Source organism: Temnothorax longispinosus, chromosome 6 (assembly GCF_030848805.1).
Source record: "Temnothorax longispinosus isolate EJ_2023e chromosome 6, Tlon_JGU_v1, whole genome shotgun sequence".
Taxonomy (NCBI): domain Eukaryota; kingdom Metazoa; phylum Arthropoda; class Insecta; order Hymenoptera; family Formicidae; genus Temnothorax; species Temnothorax longispinosus.
Window position 1 is genome coordinate 16,850,482 of NC_092363.1, and position 16,333 is coordinate 16,866,814.

At 40.0% G+C, this 16,333-nt stretch overlaps 2 protein-coding genes across 7 annotated transcripts; one reads left to right on the top strand and one right to left on the bottom strand.

Annotated features, from left to right (window-relative positions):
* The first annotated feature begins 2,515 nt into the window (after positions 1–2,515).
* Dgt1 (dim gamma-tubulin 1) lies at positions 2,516–5,680 on the top strand. 2 transcript variants are annotated; one of them, XM_071782314.1, is made up of 9 exons: positions 2,516–2,677; positions 2,929–3,188; positions 3,270–3,451; positions 3,692–3,860; positions 4,291–4,469; positions 4,531–4,667; positions 4,750–4,869; positions 4,958–5,098; positions 5,171–5,680. In XM_071782314.1, exons 2-9 carry the CDS (start codon positions 2,938–2,940, stop codon positions 5,420–5,422), a joined length of 1,431 nt encoding a protein of 476 aa, XP_071638415.1. In that variant the 5' UTR covers positions 2,516–2,677; positions 2,929–2,937; the 3' UTR covers positions 5,423–5,680. The 2 variants fall into 2 exon arrangements, with proteins under 2 accessions (XP_071638415.1, XP_071638416.1); XM_071782315.1 differs by having other exon boundaries at positions 4,306–4,469.
* Positions 5,681–6,438: 758 nt separating this feature from the next.
* On the bottom strand, positions 6,439–14,298 carry LOC139815388 (zinc transporter foi). 5 transcript variants are annotated; one of them, XM_071782307.1, is made up of 11 exons: positions 14,164–14,298; positions 10,563–11,263; positions 10,410–10,471; positions 10,053–10,296; positions 9,771–9,940; positions 9,462–9,677; positions 9,254–9,383; positions 8,831–9,100; positions 8,579–8,755; positions 8,307–8,494; positions 6,439–8,234 (listed from the first exon to the last, which is right to left on the bottom strand). In XM_071782307.1, exons 2-11 carry the CDS (start codon positions 11,251–11,253, stop codon positions 8,088–8,090), a joined length of 2,295 nt encoding a protein of 764 aa, XP_071638408.1. In that variant the 5' UTR covers positions 11,254–11,263; positions 14,164–14,298; the 3' UTR covers positions 6,439–8,087. The 5 variants fall into 5 exon arrangements, with proteins under 5 accessions (XP_071638408.1, XP_071638405.1, XP_071638406.1 ...); XM_071782304.1 differs by lacking the exon at positions 14,164–14,298 and adding an exon at positions 13,164–13,505; XM_071782305.1 differs by lacking the exon at positions 14,164–14,298 and adding an exon at positions 12,599–12,708.
* Between the last annotated feature and the right edge of the window lie 2,035 nt (positions 14,299–16,333).

Here is a 16,333-nt window from a genome sequence, read left to right on the forward strand (position 1 = left end):
TGACCACGTTGCGATTGACCACAGCCAATCACAGCCCGCGGTGCCGGTGCCTGGGATTTTTCCACTGAACCAGCCAATTAGAAATTTTTATTTTAAATCAGTCAATTGGTGACGTCGTCAATTTGATCCTTTTAGCCAATCAACTTGTAGATTTTTCGTAAGAATGGAATTTGCGTATACATACGTTTCTCTTGCGTATGAATTCAAGAATCGAATCCCTGTTATATCTGAATAATTTTTAACGTGCGCAACATAAATGTATAGCCTTTAAACATTAATTTGTTGTGCAAAACTATTTTTTTTTTCATAAACTTTTAAAGAAAAATAAAATAGAACAATATCAAATAATCTTATTGATAAATATTAAAAAGGCTCTTTAAATAAAAAAAAAATAAAATAAAATGACAATATAAAGTAGATAAAAATTAAAATTAATATTGAATTATGTATCTTTCTTCTTTTGATTTTTTCGAAATTATGAATAATAAATAAAATTTTTATGTAAAAAAAGAAATAAATATTTTGAGAATTTTTATATTCAATTTAAGATTTTTAAATACTATAAAAATGTATAAGCAGTACAAAAATTTAGTAGAAAAAATTTAATTAGGATCAGTGGATCATCATCCCTGATCATCCCGTTCAATCACCCATGTCAAGCGACGTTTATGAGGATTACTACTAGAATGGGTGACCGCGCGCGCGGAGGGGAGAGCGGATAAATTATTCTCGAATAAGCGCGCTGCTGTTGTATGTTACATACACACAGAGTTGCGTTTGAAAACTTCACTCGGGTAGCACACCAGCGTCATTCTGTCCTTGTTCAATTTTTCGAAAGTAACAAAGATAGAACGGCTGGCTCGGTGTGCACCCGAGTAAAGTTTTCGAACGCAGCCTGAGGGCATATAGAAAAATTTAAGCAGTAGGCGAATTGACTATCTTAAGCTAAATTCAATTTGTTTACTGCTTAAATTTATCTATATGCCATGGCCCTTACAGCATGTGGAGAGGATGTGGTGGCAAAGCACAAAGTAAAAATCACGGCCACGTGCTGTTGAGCATCCCGAATATTTCCAAGTTTAACCGAAATTGTCGAGTTTGCTTGTTCGCTCCCCCCCTTGTCTACAGTAACAGCTTACAAATACGTTTGCATTATAGTTTTCATTATATTTTTGCACTTAAAAGTAAAAGAATTTAATTAAAATAATATATTACAAAGAACACGTGGTCCGACAACACAATTGGATTTTAGTTTGTATATTCTCACGTGCAAAAAGATTTTAGTTTGTATATTCTCACGTGCAAAAGTAAAAGTTAAATTTAAACAATATGTATAATAAAAGTGTAACATATTAAAAATTTAACAAAATTCAAGGGATTAAGTTAATTGTCTTCTTGTAAAATTTAAAAAAATGTATATAATATAATCTAACAAAAAAAATCATTGCACACGTGCGACCACTGCATGAATGCATTTTTCTCTATTTATTTTCCTAAATGTTACGTTTAAAATACACGACGAACTAAACAATAAAAAAACTTCACTTCTCTTACCTCTAGAATTCTAGAAGATGATTATCTAATTTTTCGTAAAAATATTGGTTGATATCGATATATTTTCACTACTCCACTTTAGCCCTTGCTAAGTCCTTGCCGAGATTAATGAAACTCCTGTACATACGTGAGATGCGGAAATGCTTGCCGTGGGATACATAAAGCTGCGTTTCCACTATACGCGTCGCGCGTCGCGTCGTCTGTCGTTAACCAATCAAAACATCCCATTTTATGGAGGATTCACACTGCGTCCGATGTTCGACGTACGACGATCCGACATCCAATAAGAAATTTTTGTATCTAATAATAAATTCTGTTATTGGATGTCGGATCGTCGTACGTCGAACATCGGACGTGATCGGACGCAATGTGAATCCTCCATTATTACATTACTTGTGACGGCATAGTTTTTAACAAATCAACTTGCAACGTTTCTGTAAGAGCAGAATTTTCGCATACGGTTTCTCTTGCGAATGAATTCAATAATCAAGCCCCAGGGGCCCTATTCTTGAATCGTTTTCATGAAACTCGCATGCGAAATTCAATGCTTTTCAAATAGAAAGTCGCATACGAAAATCATTAGGACAGGCTCGAGAATACGGTCCCAGTACTGAAAATCTATAGCACGATGTAAATATAAGATAAAATAATTTCGCATAATGGCGATAGAGTAGTACTGAATCAGCCAATCAAATTTCGGCCATTCTGTAAAACAGCCAATATGGGCGCGTTTAGCAGACACAACTGTTGAGTTGCACAACTGTTGAGTTCGTCTTATCAACACTCTGCATTGATTGGTTGGTTCTAAAAGTAAGAGCCAATCACGTTCGACTGCTACTGAGCGGCTTGGCTGCTGAACGCGATCAATCTTGGCCATTTTGACCGCACTAGGTTATATCGGTGCACTTCTCTTTAACTTTACATATATATAGGGCTTTTAAATCAATGTGGTTAGGTGACCAATCTATTGACGATTATTCCTCGTTTTAACCATTCCGTATTCTGTGTTTTTCCGATACTGCAAGGTCTGCAAGTAGAGTTGCTTAGATATAAACGGTCGAAGCGAACATCTCTCATTATCAGGACGAAAATCGTCGTCGTCCAAAGATTATTGTCCTATGCAGTAAGTTATTTTTTGCTCTATTGTCTTGGATTATTTATGACAAGGTAGGAGGGAAGAGCGACCTTCTTTAATATAATAAATGAACTAGTATTACAAAGGATATAAATTATTAAAAGTACAATTCAGTTTAACCATCTATTTTAAGACATCCTGCATGAAAGCAAATTTGAAATATGAAAAGATACTTTCATACCTACTTTCTTAAATCAGATTTCATTCTTCATTGACACCATGTGTTTATATTTTATTAGAAGCAAGGCATGTTTCGGATACCAAAGCCTACGATGCCTACGTCCACTGCAACGACAATTACAAAACGTCCCAAGCAGGCCCAAAGTTGCCACTACGCGTCCTATGAATGCACGCAATCCTGTCTGGAGGGATATTTGTATTGCTCTAAGCACATCCTCGAGGATTCTACCGCACCTTATAAACCGTGTGCTTTTATATACAATAGTAATGGAAGAAAGTGTCAGAATCCAGCCCCAAAATTAGACAGAAGAGATGTCTCGTAAGTATATCTTCTTGTGGTATCCAACAAGATTTCCAAAACTCTTTTTTTCAAAAAAATTAATGCATTTATCTTTTGCAGGTACTGCAGTGAACATTCTAGGAAAGCGCAAATTGCTCGGATCAAATCCACGTCGAGGCGTTCTCTGCCAGAAACGCCTGAAATGCTGCTGCTTAATTTAAGTCATTATGTCAAGCCCACCGATTCTAGTGCTGAAGATACAGAAGAGGAAAGAGGAAAAGTGAAAGCTTTAGATCCTTTCAGTGAGTATTATCAAATTCTAATGTAACATGGTGCTCAATTTCACGTTTTCTGTATTTCTATAAATATTATTCCACTAGAGATTGCATTTTCTTTTGTTCTGAGCAGAGTACTTCTACTATGTAAATATTCGATGTAAGCTTAATATAGAATTTAGAATCTACATTTTTATCCGTCTATATGTAATTTTGCATGTCGACAAAAGTTACTGCAAATAGGAACATCCAAGTTATTGTTTTCAGCGGAAGTTGATGCTTACAGAGTAAATGCATGTGGAAGTGACATCTTAGATTACGCCAGTTCTTCGGAGAGTGACGTTGAACCTACAGTTGTCACTGACACCCTGAGGGGAGTTTATCTCGACGATAGCGATAATGAGAGTTCACATAGTCCACAAGAGGATCCCCTGAAGTAAGTGTGCTCCATAACTCCATTGTGTATGTGTGTTAATTATTTAGAGAATTATGCTATATAGAATATCCGCTAGCATGCTTTAGCTTGTGCAACCCTTTACTTAAGGAAAATATTGTTATTCATTTTTTTTACTTGCATCTAACATTGGAATTTATTAGTATAGGCTGCAAATTTTAACGATTACTGTGATTTTTAATTAAAAGTTTGTGACTAATGCAATAATGTTAACGATATTTTTCTCTTTTAACTCTCAAAAATCATATAAACCTTTAAGGATATACACCTTATATTAAACAGAATGTTTTGCATTTGCAATTTTGGTTTTATTATTTTGACTGCAAATTTGCGCTAAATGTTGTCTAGACCTTTATTCTCTTGTAGTTGCTTTGCGCAAAGATAAGATACTACATACTCCCCGAATTATTAGTATTAATTTTTTAAGGCATGCCGGCATCTTTACCGCAGAAGAGGTAATTTATATCGCCCGAGAAAAATTGATTAGACTGCAGTCTCTTTACATTGATCAATTTAGAAGACTTCAGTATGTGCTAAAGGAGAAAAGACGAAAATATTTGCTCGCTCTAAAGAAAGAAAAGGAAACATTATGTAAGTATACTTATAATAATCTTGGATTTTTTCTGATAAATAAATTACACGCAATCTGTAGGTAGCATACATAGTCAGAAAAAGGAAACTGCGAAAGAGAAAAAGCTTTACGAGAAACTGAAGGCTTTGAATCGCTATCACAGACGGAGTGGTGTCGAAGCGATACTTTACAGAAAGTCACTGGAACGTCGCGCACAGGTAATATCATGAATACCATTTATATCATTAACGTTCGAATAATATATATCAATTACATTACAAAAAAGAAATTATGCTTCAGGTAACCGAGCCTCTTCAAAAACCACCCAATGTATCCAAATGCGTGTTCACCGAAGGTGGCGTGAAATGTGGTGAAAGAACGCTTCCGTCGGCTAAGCATTGTCGTAAACATATCTTGAAGGTATGTTTATATTACTTTTTTATAAAAAAGAGATGTAAATAATATCACGGATCTGCGAGTTCTTATTCTGTCGATTGACTGTTCACAGGACCAACATCAAGTTTTATTCAAAGCGTGCGGAGCGGTGCGAGCGGACATCGAATGTCACGAACCTGTGCCGGTGATTTTCGACTCTAACTGTGTATTTCACATGAACTTGCCGTTGCCGTGCAAACTAGAACCTATGAAGGTACGGTAGTGCTCTCCGATAATTAGTTGCAACCGATTATGAATGTTCCGTAACTTATATTTATCTATGCAGTTCGAAGAGGAGAAACCCGCAAAGCAAGAAACATCGTTGACCGACAGTCAATCGATGGAGATAGACGTGGTGGGTGAGGTGCAAGAAATTGATCCCGACGACGATATGGCGGGGCTGATGAGGGAAATGAACGATTCCGCTAATTTAAAACCTTCATTTGCGAATGAAAGTTTGAACAGTGAGACCAGCACGGACACGGCATTCAGTTTGTCTGCGCAGATGAGTGATCGGGATGATTTCGCTAATGTATGACCGAATATCTTTATATGATTTCCAAAATGGAGTATCTTTGCTGTTATATTGTCGTCGCGGTTAAGTGTCACGGTATGCTCTACGATATTCCGGAATCAGAATCGCAATTATCTAGTTTGGCTGCTGGTATGTGCGTGTGTATAATACGATTACATAAATGCACACGTACAGCGAACTTATCTTCATATGTAATACTATTTAAACTGAATTGTTAATATATTTGTATATAATTGCAGAAATAGACCACCTACAATTATATTAAGTCGCAAAATCTTGTTATCTAATTACTAATTAAGTATTATTTTCTTTGAACCAATAATAAGTATTGAGTCTTGAAGTTCCACATGCTCCCCTTGCATAACGCTGGAGATAGGTCTTTAATTCAGGGAATATATTACAGGAAACAAGACTGTTTCTACAATTTTATTATGAATATTTATTTAAATTAAAAAGCTACGAATTTTAGATTTTCTATTGGTGGGTTGTTTTAATCATTTTTATCACGCGAAACGCCCTTTCTAGTGCTATGAATATTTGAATATCCTAATATTTGAGATATTATCTCGGATATTATGATATTATTTATGTACCCAGTAAAATTATATCTGAATACCAATTTAAAAAATCAATATCATCCAGATTTTTTAAATAAAAAAATGCAACTTATTTCATCCACATCTTAAATAGCGTGATTCAAATATCAGTTGTGCATGAACAAAAATTGATTTTACGAAAACATAACGCTCTTTACATTTTTACATTTTCTATAAAAATAACCAAAATTGCACGCATGCGTTATTGGTTATATAAAGTCTGTTTTTTATAACTAAATTATTGTCTTAAAATGAAATAAGTGTATCTGAAATTTAGTGAAAGCGAAAAGGAAAATTTCAGTGTGTACTGTGTGTAGCAATAAAAATATACCTATGACATTAATATTAATTACAAACATTCGTAAAAGAGGAACTTATACACATTGACGTATGAATGGAATTAAATTTTCGACAGAATAGCAATAATTTTTGAAAAGTCAATGTATCTTACCAACATACAATTTCTTACATAGCTACAATTTTTCGCTACATTTAAATGCATTCCAATATGCACACATCATCATAACGATCATCATGAAATAAAAGTGGCGACGTGAGAAAAATTAAAGTTCTTAGTATTTCAATACAGTGTATATAAAATCCTAAAATTATTACTATCATTATCGTTATCATTATAATTAATTATTAATATTATCGTTATTATTAATATTTGGCGAAAATAAACACTCGTGTATTATAAACATAAATACAAGTTTCAAATATTGTCATGTATGTATGATACTTCTAAGCCGTGTTGGTTCATTAGACAAATCTTTTTTGAGCACACCTTTTTCTTATTAAAAAAATATAACAAAACTTAAAAAAAAAATAACTCACATTCTTACCGTGATAGATCTATTTAAATCGTGAGAACATTACGACAATATTAAGAATCTCGTGATAATATAATTGTATATCTATAATAAAATATACATTGATTCGTAAGTAACTGTTATGCAAAATTATCACAAATTTGCTGCAAACTAACAATACTTAGATATACTCTTGTACCATTTCCAGCCAGTTTATAATCGGAAATATCGGATTAACCACCATGGTCATATTTATCATATCAATCTGTGTAGTGTGTAGAGCTTAGTACAAAATTAATCTTTCTTTCATAAAACAATACTGTACACGACACTCTGTTAATATCGTACATTTAACAGTAATGAATGTGAATTAATGGTAATATCGTTGACATGCGATTATTAACTTCGTGAAAGAAGAAAATTTGCTATTTGTTTCAAGATCGTTCAGTCTCTTAACGATTATTTACATAGCTACTAGACAATTCAATCCTCATTCATTAACTATGACGAAAAAATTAATTTGCTCATTCGATACGAGTATTTCTAAACTAATCTTATAGTGAATTCGGGCGCTTGCACTAGTGCACACTGAATGCGCACTAAGGCTTGTTCTTGATCAATTGTTATATTTACAGGTCATCTTAAATACTTCTTAGTCTATAAAATGATTTGTACAGCATCCATATAGATATTACAGATTATTTTATTGGCTAACAAGTTTTTAAATGTGTATTTAAGCGACTTGAAATATAAAATAGATTATAAACAAGCCTTAGTGCGCACTCAGTGTGCACCAGTGCCAGCGCCCGAATTCGCTATTAGAAAAAGCATGGAAATATCTTTAGTATAATTGGTTCGAAAATAATTAACACAGTTTGCAATTCGATTATTGGTACTCTGTCTAATAGAAATCCTATTCCTTCGGAATTCAACGCTTTCGTTCCTCTAAAGTACTTTTACCGGCAATCCTATCCTTTGGATATTGTCGCTTTATCTAAATTGCGATCTAACTTGCATTCCCATTACGTTCTTCCTTTTTCCAAATGTACAAAATAATTGCTTCAGAGAAAGGGGGAGAGAGAGAGAGAGAGAGAGAGAGAGAGAGAGAGAGCGCGCAACTTGCTTTCACTGCAATGTTAAGTGCTAAAAGAACTGCTAAGGATTGAGATTAAATAAAAAAAAAAGAGATACGACAATTTGAACGTAATAGGAAGCGGTTTCGTTTGTAACATCAATACAAGAGTAGTTTTTTTTATAAATCTAGTTATCGAAAATATGTTTAAGATCGTGCTCGTAGGCGGCGATAAGTAACATAATCCCGAGGCCTGTTGATAAACCTAAAGTTTGCCAAATGCACTGTAATCGTGAACCACTTTCTGCGGAATGACTCGATGTCAATTCTGGTACCTAAGAAGAAAGAGATAATTAGCGTTTCATTGATTTTCTTAGTTACTATAGATCTCTCATAGATATACCCACCATGTCTACTAATGCTATATATATAAATATTCCAGCGGCAACTGCGAATATCCAGCTAGTAGCGTCGGGAGCACTTCCTAACAATATTCCGCCTATCATACCCAACACACAGAGGACTGAAGATAATAAATTGTAAAAAACAGCCTGCTTGGTACTCATGCCCGCTTTTAACAGCACCGCAAAGTCACCTGTACAAGAACATTTATATTATTGCATTACTAACTATGCATACACAGATGTTTATAGATATACCATTGATCGAGAAACAATACCGAGTTCGTGAGGTAACTCGTGACAGAGGACAGCGATAGCCGTGGAGAATCCACCTGCGATATTTGCCGAAAAAGCTGCCCCGATAGCCATACCGTCCGTAAAATTGTGCAGACCATCCCCCATTACAACCATCCAAGCTACGTTGGACATTGATTCAGGGGCCGAGTGTACGTGACCTGGAATCGAAACGTTCATGCTATTATACATTGCACATTGCGTAAGATTATAGTAATGTCTTATTTAAAACGCACCATGGGAATGACTATGGCCGTGATGTTTGGTCTCGTGTTCGCGCAGGATGACGGTATAGCTCTCAGATTCGTTTAACGATACGTCGGCGCCATCGGTACTTTTCTTAGCGTTTACGATCGGGTCGTCCATTCTCCAATCATCCTTCGGTTTTTTCTCCATGTCGTTGGTTACGATTTTCGTGACGGAATTACAATTGGATGTCAATGGTTTCTCCTCATCGATGATAGGTGGTCTCTCGTGATGGTTCAGTCGACGACTGTGATGATTATCTACATATATTTCGACATTCATTATTTTTACTCTTCAATACGCCGTCAGGATGAATACAATGACGTGATAAGCTGTTCTCTTTTGATCAAAACACAATGGTAACTCTGATACATGTAACACCTATTTCATTTGATTCAAAAAAAGGCTGTTACCTTGAGTTTCGCTGGCGATCTCGCCGTAACAATACGGGTACGAAGAGTATTTATGTTTACACAGCTTTTCACCGACAACATTGCTGTTTGGCCCATCGCTCTCCCTCATCACTCTCACGCGCGTAGGCAACTAACCATTTTTATTTCATCAGTTTATATAACAGTATGGAATAACGCGTTCACAACAAAGCGTTCCTCTTTTAATTACCTTCTTCCTATGCTGCCAGTGCTTCCGCCATTCGGATATCACATTTAACGCCTTCTCAGTGAAGAAGAACGACACGAAGCCCATCATAGCGACTAATCCTTTCCACATGTTCATGCTATGTAAATTCACATGATCAATTGATAACGCGCTACTGTCGTCGTGATGATCGTGTCCCTGATGTTCGTCGTGTTCATGATGATGAGGCGGCATCATCGCCTAAAGACGCGAGAGAGATTATTGTGATATTAAAATATTATTCTGCTATGGATGCATATAGTATATCTTGGTAAAATAAAAAAAAACACTTGCGTGTGGTAATAGATGGATAAAGGCATCACCGGTTAAAGTACCTACGGCCAGCGCAACTAGAAACTGTAGCACGTGATGGTAATAATTCTTTCCCATGATCGGAATTACTGCTACGCCGAGCAAACCGCTAAGACTAATTACGAAAATACTAATTGTTGAATATACCCAGACTGGAATAAGTAAAAGTGACAATTTTTTTTATTATCTCTCTTCAACGTGGCCTGACGTATTTTTAAAACAAGAGATTGATCAATGCGTTCTCTGTTTACATTCGTGTAATACCTTTCACAATATTGCGTGCCGAATCCTCCGAGGTATAAAACTTATCGACTGGCACGACGGGCTTGTAATTCTCGGGCACTCGTATACAGCCGTTCCTCTCCGAACTGGACTCGGCCACCAATTGGTACACAAGAACTGGACACACACGTTCGAAAAGCCAACTGGGCAATGTCGTCGCGTTACCGCTGGTAGCGTAATGCGTATCTTGGGCGACAGTGCTCAGTAACTCTAGGCTGTTTAAGCACTGAAATAAAAGTATACCAACGCGTTTATAGACTACAATTATTTCAAGGCAAAAGTCTACACTCGAGAATTGCACTATTTTGATAAACAATGCGTATATCGTATTTATCTTACCCTTTCCTTGTTACTCTTACTATCTGTATCATGTGGGCCTTCACTTGGAAAATTCTTACTATCTGTAACATATAAAAAATTGGGCTTTCTCAATAACTTCACCAATCCTTTAACGTCCTGGCGATTGTTACACGTATTTATTTTTGTACATACTTCTATCAGTGCCTTCCACATTTGATACATCAGTCAATAATCTTAGTAGACCCAATTTTCGAACAAGTTTCTCGAAACCCTCCATAGTTATACTCGTTCCATCACCGTAGGCCGAAAATAGCTTCTGCATGAAGTATCTCTCGTTCACATCTCTTTTTAATCTAGATTTACTAACAGTACGTGAATCTTTGCTAGATTGTGCAGACTTCCGCTTAACATCTGCCGCCAATTCCGTTTGAGCAAGACGCTCCAAAAGCTCCGCATCCCTCGAATTTACAGACACATCCGCGTCGCTAATTGACGGCTGCGTATCCTGCGGGCTCCCGCCGCCCTTGAAGCTTTCCGTCATCCCCTTCTTATGATAAATATCAGTCGATGTCGCATCAGCAGTTGCCGAGATATTATTGTTATTACTATCAATGTGTCGCATACGAGATCTTGCAGCGTCGTGCTTATTGCTAGTGAAGTCATGCGGGCTGTATCTCTGTTGGTTCTTCGGATATGGATCTGTATCCTTGGATCTTATTATCGGCGACCAAAACGGTTGTCCCTGCGTGTCTGGACCCGTGTGATTTTTCGCGCTTGTCGAATCGTCCGATGTCACCGCCGACAAATTCGTATGCGCCGAGCAGGGTACGTGTGCGGCGCACAGGACGCACACCACGCATACGGTAACGATATGATGCGACATGGTGAGCTTCCTGAAAGCAGAGAGACATACGCTCATCAGAATGTACACCACGAACATTTTGTTTACCGATCTATATAGGTACTGAAGGTTCGAACGCGCGCGTATCAACTGCATGAACTTGCTGGGAAACTAAATTTTATATATTTGTTAATCGTACAGCGTAATAGCGCAGGAAGCAATTATCTGTACAAGTTCCATGATAATGTCGAGTATAACCAGATAGATAGTGCGACTCAAGCTCAAATAATAATAGTGATAACAGCATTCTAGTATTTCTAATGCCTCGTAGAGTATCTCCTGGCACTCTTATCACAAGTGACATCGTTTATTTTTTTTCCGCAATTACCGGTAAATTATTGTGAAAGTAAGCATGATTAATTATCACGATTAACAGAGGCTCCAAGCTATTTTGCGCCGCACGACTTGTCTACTCACATGATGATCCTATTCAAGAGCCGCGATAGCTTCATCGCGGACTAGATGCTCTCGTGTGACAGCGTCTCGCAAACGTTAAAGTGTAACAAAGCATGTCTTTATAAACGACAACATTTATAAGACAGCACTCAAAACAAATTATTTAGAAAATTTAGCTTGACCTTCGCTTTCGATACGTCTGGGTGATTCGCATTAATAATAATCGGTGCGATAAAAATAAATTATTACAAGGCCGCGGTAAGAAGAAAAATGCAAGGAACATGTACAAGAATGGCTTGTAAAAAACACTTGAAAAAACTTTTTTTTCCAAGTGTTACTGTTCCTTTGAAATCACCGTGTGATCGGCAAGTGAACGAGCGCGCTACTTGTTGAACAGATATCTGACCATTTATTGATACAAGTAATCTGCAGCTAAGTCTGGACATAGGCCCATCCAGCCAGCCTCGCGACATCTTATGCAATGTGTGCCGCCTGACTCACTCCTCTGTTACGTGTATATATATACATATACATAACTCTAATCTATATTAAAAGCGTGCTCTCGTGCGCGCATCACAATAAAACTATGCAGCTGAACGCGGCTAAATATAAAATAACGATTAACTTCCCCATGAGATGACGAGCCGTTCGGCATTCAAGAGCGCGAAAGAGATTAAAATAAAGCTGATACGCGCTATACGCGCGCACGTAATCGCGCGCGCGCCACGTACGTCCGGACGTGGCGTTTCTCGCACTACGTGTATCTGTAAAAGGACCGACCGACGACGTGGATTGTTCCGTCGGGACACATCCGAAAACGGCACGGCCTGGCTAGTCAATTACGCTTCGTCCTACGCGCGAAGAGAATTCCATTCGGTCTCTCCGAGCCGCTGCTCTCGTTCCAACGTGACAAATGAGTTGATTTATTTACGGCAATTGTTTCCTCCTCCGTGTATACGCCAACGTTATCTCGGGAGTCCCGATTAAGAGAAGCGGCTCGAGAAGCTCCGCGCTCGAATCCATATGAGAAATGCGAGATAGATTCGTCGGTTTATCTATGCGACTACGTTTACTCCTCGCGTGCATTTCCGACGTTATCTTGGGCTTCTCGATTAGGAGGCGGCGTGAAAAGTCCTGCGACCGAGTCCACCTGAAAACGCGAGAGATCCGTCGGCTTATCTATGCGACTAGCGTTTACTCCTCGCGTGCGATGCATTCCGGCGTTATCTCGGGCTTCTCGGACTAGGAGGCGGCGTGAAAAGCCCTGCGACCGCGAATCCACCTGAAAACGCGGGAGATATATTTCCAAGTATCAATCAGCATTGTGCGAACGAGAAATACAAGACTTTAGGGCCGATATCACAGTCTCCGATTAACGTGATCCTCCGATTAAAAACTCACTCTGCATCTCTTTCTAACTGTCCCCCTAGAAAGAGACGAAGAGTGAGTTTAATCGGAGGATCGCGTTACTCGGAGACGGTGATATCGGCCCTTACTCTATATAGTCGCTATAACGATTTCGGTTCTCACAAACTGCGGGCGATATTGCGCCGATAACGCGCGGCGAAAAATGAACCGACACCCGATCTCCCGGTATGCGCGCTTGTTCATTCATGTCTACGAGCGATTCGACACCGGCTGACTGGCATGCGGTGTCCGCTCTCGCGCCCTTTTTTTTCCCCTCCCTCGTCGAGCGATGCTACACATATGCGATATTCGACGGACACGCGTACAAAGCGCGGGGCTGCCGCGTCATCGCGATCCTCGCGCGTTGGCGACACGCACGAGGCGGTCGAGGCACGCGTGCGATCGGTAAACAATGAAGCTAGACGCGGATCGACGCGAGATCTCTCGATCGGAGCGCCGGGCGCCGTTCCTCCTCGCCGCGCGGCTCCTGTTTTTTTTTTTTCTTTTGCTTCGCCAGGAGAGGAAAAAAGGGAGGACATATCGAAGGATTTCCTCGCAAGGAAGGGACCTTCGCGAACGCGGAAAAGCACGGCCGAGAATCACGGCCGGCGGCGCCGAAATAGTCGCGGCGTAGCCTCCGTCTCAAAAACTGTATTTTTAGCTGTCAAAAAAACAGGAGGTGGGAGACGGGGAGAAGAAAGAGAGAGAGGGAGAGAAGAGGACGAGGAATCAGCGGTGGCACGGGATACCACCTCGTCGCCGTCCTCCTCCTTCGCCTTCTCCACCTCCTTCCCTTCCTCGACGTACACCGTTCGACGCGGCGTCGACTGACAGAATTTAGAATTTAGGTTAGGAAGGCCAGGGCTTCCAGGCTCTCGCGGCGGGGTCGCCGGGGCGACCAGGCCGACCGGTACGCGCGCCGTCGCTCGATCGAGGCTGCCCGGCGGCCCCGCCGTTTGACGTTTGTCGACGTACGTCGGTGACGATCGCGAACGGCGACGGACGGCGAGCAGCAGCCGCCAGCAGCAGCCGTCGTCGTGAATCGCCACCGAGGCACTCGCACTCTTCCTCTCTCTCGCTCTCTCTCACCCGGCTTGCGTGGTCCGCGCGTGCGACACGGAGGTGTCGCGTGGAGAGCCGTGCGTGGCCGGTGCGTGTGGCCTTCCCTTTCTTTCCCGCTTCCTTCCCTTCTCTTCCCTTCTCGTCTCGTCTCGTCTCTTCTCGTCTCTTCTCTTCTCCTCGCGCGACCGGCTGCCGTGCTTCTTCGCACTCTCCTTCTCACTCTCTCTCTCTCTCTCCCTCTCCTTCCCCCCGTCTCCGTCCGTGCTCCGCAACGAACTGCGTCGCGCGCTCGCGAGCAACAAGTACGGCACGGCTCCCTACGCTCCGAACAGTCTGAACGTAGCGCAGGAAGATGACGGCGCGGCGCGAACGATGGACTTAGGTAGACTGGCGGCCCGCCGATCGCCCGACGGCGCGCCGTTCGCGCAACGCCGATGCTCCATGCTCCTCTGTCGCACGCACACGCACACGCACATTCGCGCGCGTAAGTATACATGTGTCACGTGCGTGTGTGACGCGTATATGTGTGTAAAGAGGACTGAAGAGGACGAGGAAGAGGAGGACCCCGACGGCGACTCCAGACTCCAGTCTCGCCGCGACCCAGGAATACGCTTTTCTCCCGATTTTAATTTAATAATCAATTGAATGCCATTTTACGGTCCATCTTTTGGTAGCCTAATAAATAAATTATGTGAATTTTGTATACTTTTAAATTTAACATTTGGATTATGTATCTGATTATATATATTGCTTAAATGAATATATATATATTACTTATATATTTTTTGATACAGAAAATATTTTAGAACGAAGCTGATTAATCTTGACCCGCCTGCATTCTTAAACCTGTATCCCAATTTCCATATCCGTTTCGTAAATTCTTAATTCTCTGTCTCGAGTGGAACTTTTGTTGATCACCTCGTGGAATCTCGAGAGCCCTTGTATATTTAATGTAAAAGTATCATAAAAACCTCCTACAAAAAGAAGGTATAGAAACCTGTCATCAAAATACGAATGTGCGTTATTCTCTCGGAATCACGTGAAGCCACGTCGCGTTGGTTCGACTTTTTTCTCTAACTTTCCAATGTTTGTACGATAAAAAAATTAAATCAACAGCTTTCTCTCTCTCTCTCTCTCTCTCTCTCTCTCTCTCTCTCTCTCTCACACGATTCTCTTTAATCGAGCGTGAAATCGGGTTCCAGTATCGACAACTGTCGTCTCGATGTAGGATTTAATTCGATTTTCGGCGAAGTCTCGCGGGCCAATGGGATCGCGTGACGGCGGCGAGGCCGACAAACGTCACCGGCTCGCATGCCAATCGTACTCCGCAATTAATCGCGATCAATCACAAACATATGCTCCGACGTTCAGAGCGAGCTCCTCTCCCCAGCCCCCCAGTCATCCCTTCCGCGCGGGGCCACCCGGAAGACTGATCGATCTTGACATCGCGCACGAGTTCGTCGCCGGTATAAACGAGTACGCAATTTGCAACACGCGATTGTTGCTCCGAATTACTTGTCGTTAGACTGAGGAGAATCAATTTTTCCCCCCTTGCTCATACAGATATTTCCAATATCCTAAAATGACCTAAAACAATACGGAGACGTACGCTAAAGAACGTTAAATTTTATCTGATAAGCTTCTCATCACATAATTTGAACGCCCAAGTTTATCTCCAGTAAACTTTGATATACTATCTGAATACATATAATTTAAATACAGTAGACCTCCGTGACACGAGGGATGCGCGTTATACGAATCACATTGTATAGATTATAAACACATGGATTATATGTATGCATACGGAAATACATATATTTTATATAAAAAATGTTAAAGTAACAGTAAAATATTTTTTATTCTATTTTGAAACGAAATGTTGAAATTTTTCCATCGTGTTGTATAAACCCGTTATAGGCTGTCTATCGTATAAATCTGACGTATAATTCGAGCGATCTTTTTAAATTGAATGCTCTCGTGCCGAGAAACGACGTTAAATCTCTCGTGTTAAAAGCTGCCGACGAAATTAATCCTGGTAGATTTTAATTGACTGACGTTCTATTGACCACGTTGGTGTATACGATATGCTGTTACCGAGTCGCGTGGTAACGAAAGTCCGAAATTATTGTCTGGAAAATTAGGTTTGGCCTTTTTTTTGGTCTAAACCCCCTTCGTCTCTCTCGCCCCAATCTCGTCT

Bases quoted from the DNA above. Each gene is read 5' to 3' on its own strand.
- Dgt1 (XM_071782314.1), top strand. From the start codon at position 2,938: ATGTTTCGGATACCAAAGCCTACGATGCCTACGTCCACTGCAACGACA. The intron at 4,870-4,957 runs GTATGTTTATAT...GACTGTTCACAG, and splicing joins GTCGTAAACATATCTTGAAG to GACCAACATCAAGTTTTATT. The intron at 5,099-5,170 runs GTACGGTAGTGC...TTATCTATGCAG, and splicing joins GCAAACTAGAACCTATGAAG to TTCGAAGAGGAGAAACCCGC.
- LOC139815388 (XM_071782304.1), bottom strand. From the start codon at position 13,282: ATGAATGAACAAGCGCGCATACCGGGAGATCGGGTGTCGGTTCATTTT. The intron at 11,264-13,163 runs GTAAGGGCCGAT...CTCTGCTTTCAG, and splicing joins CGTTATAGCGACTATATAGA to GAAGCTCACCATGTCGCATC. The intron at 9,678-9,770 runs GCAAGTGTTTTT...TCGCGTCTTTAG, and splicing joins TTATCCATCTATTACCACAC to GCGATGATGCCGCCTCATCA.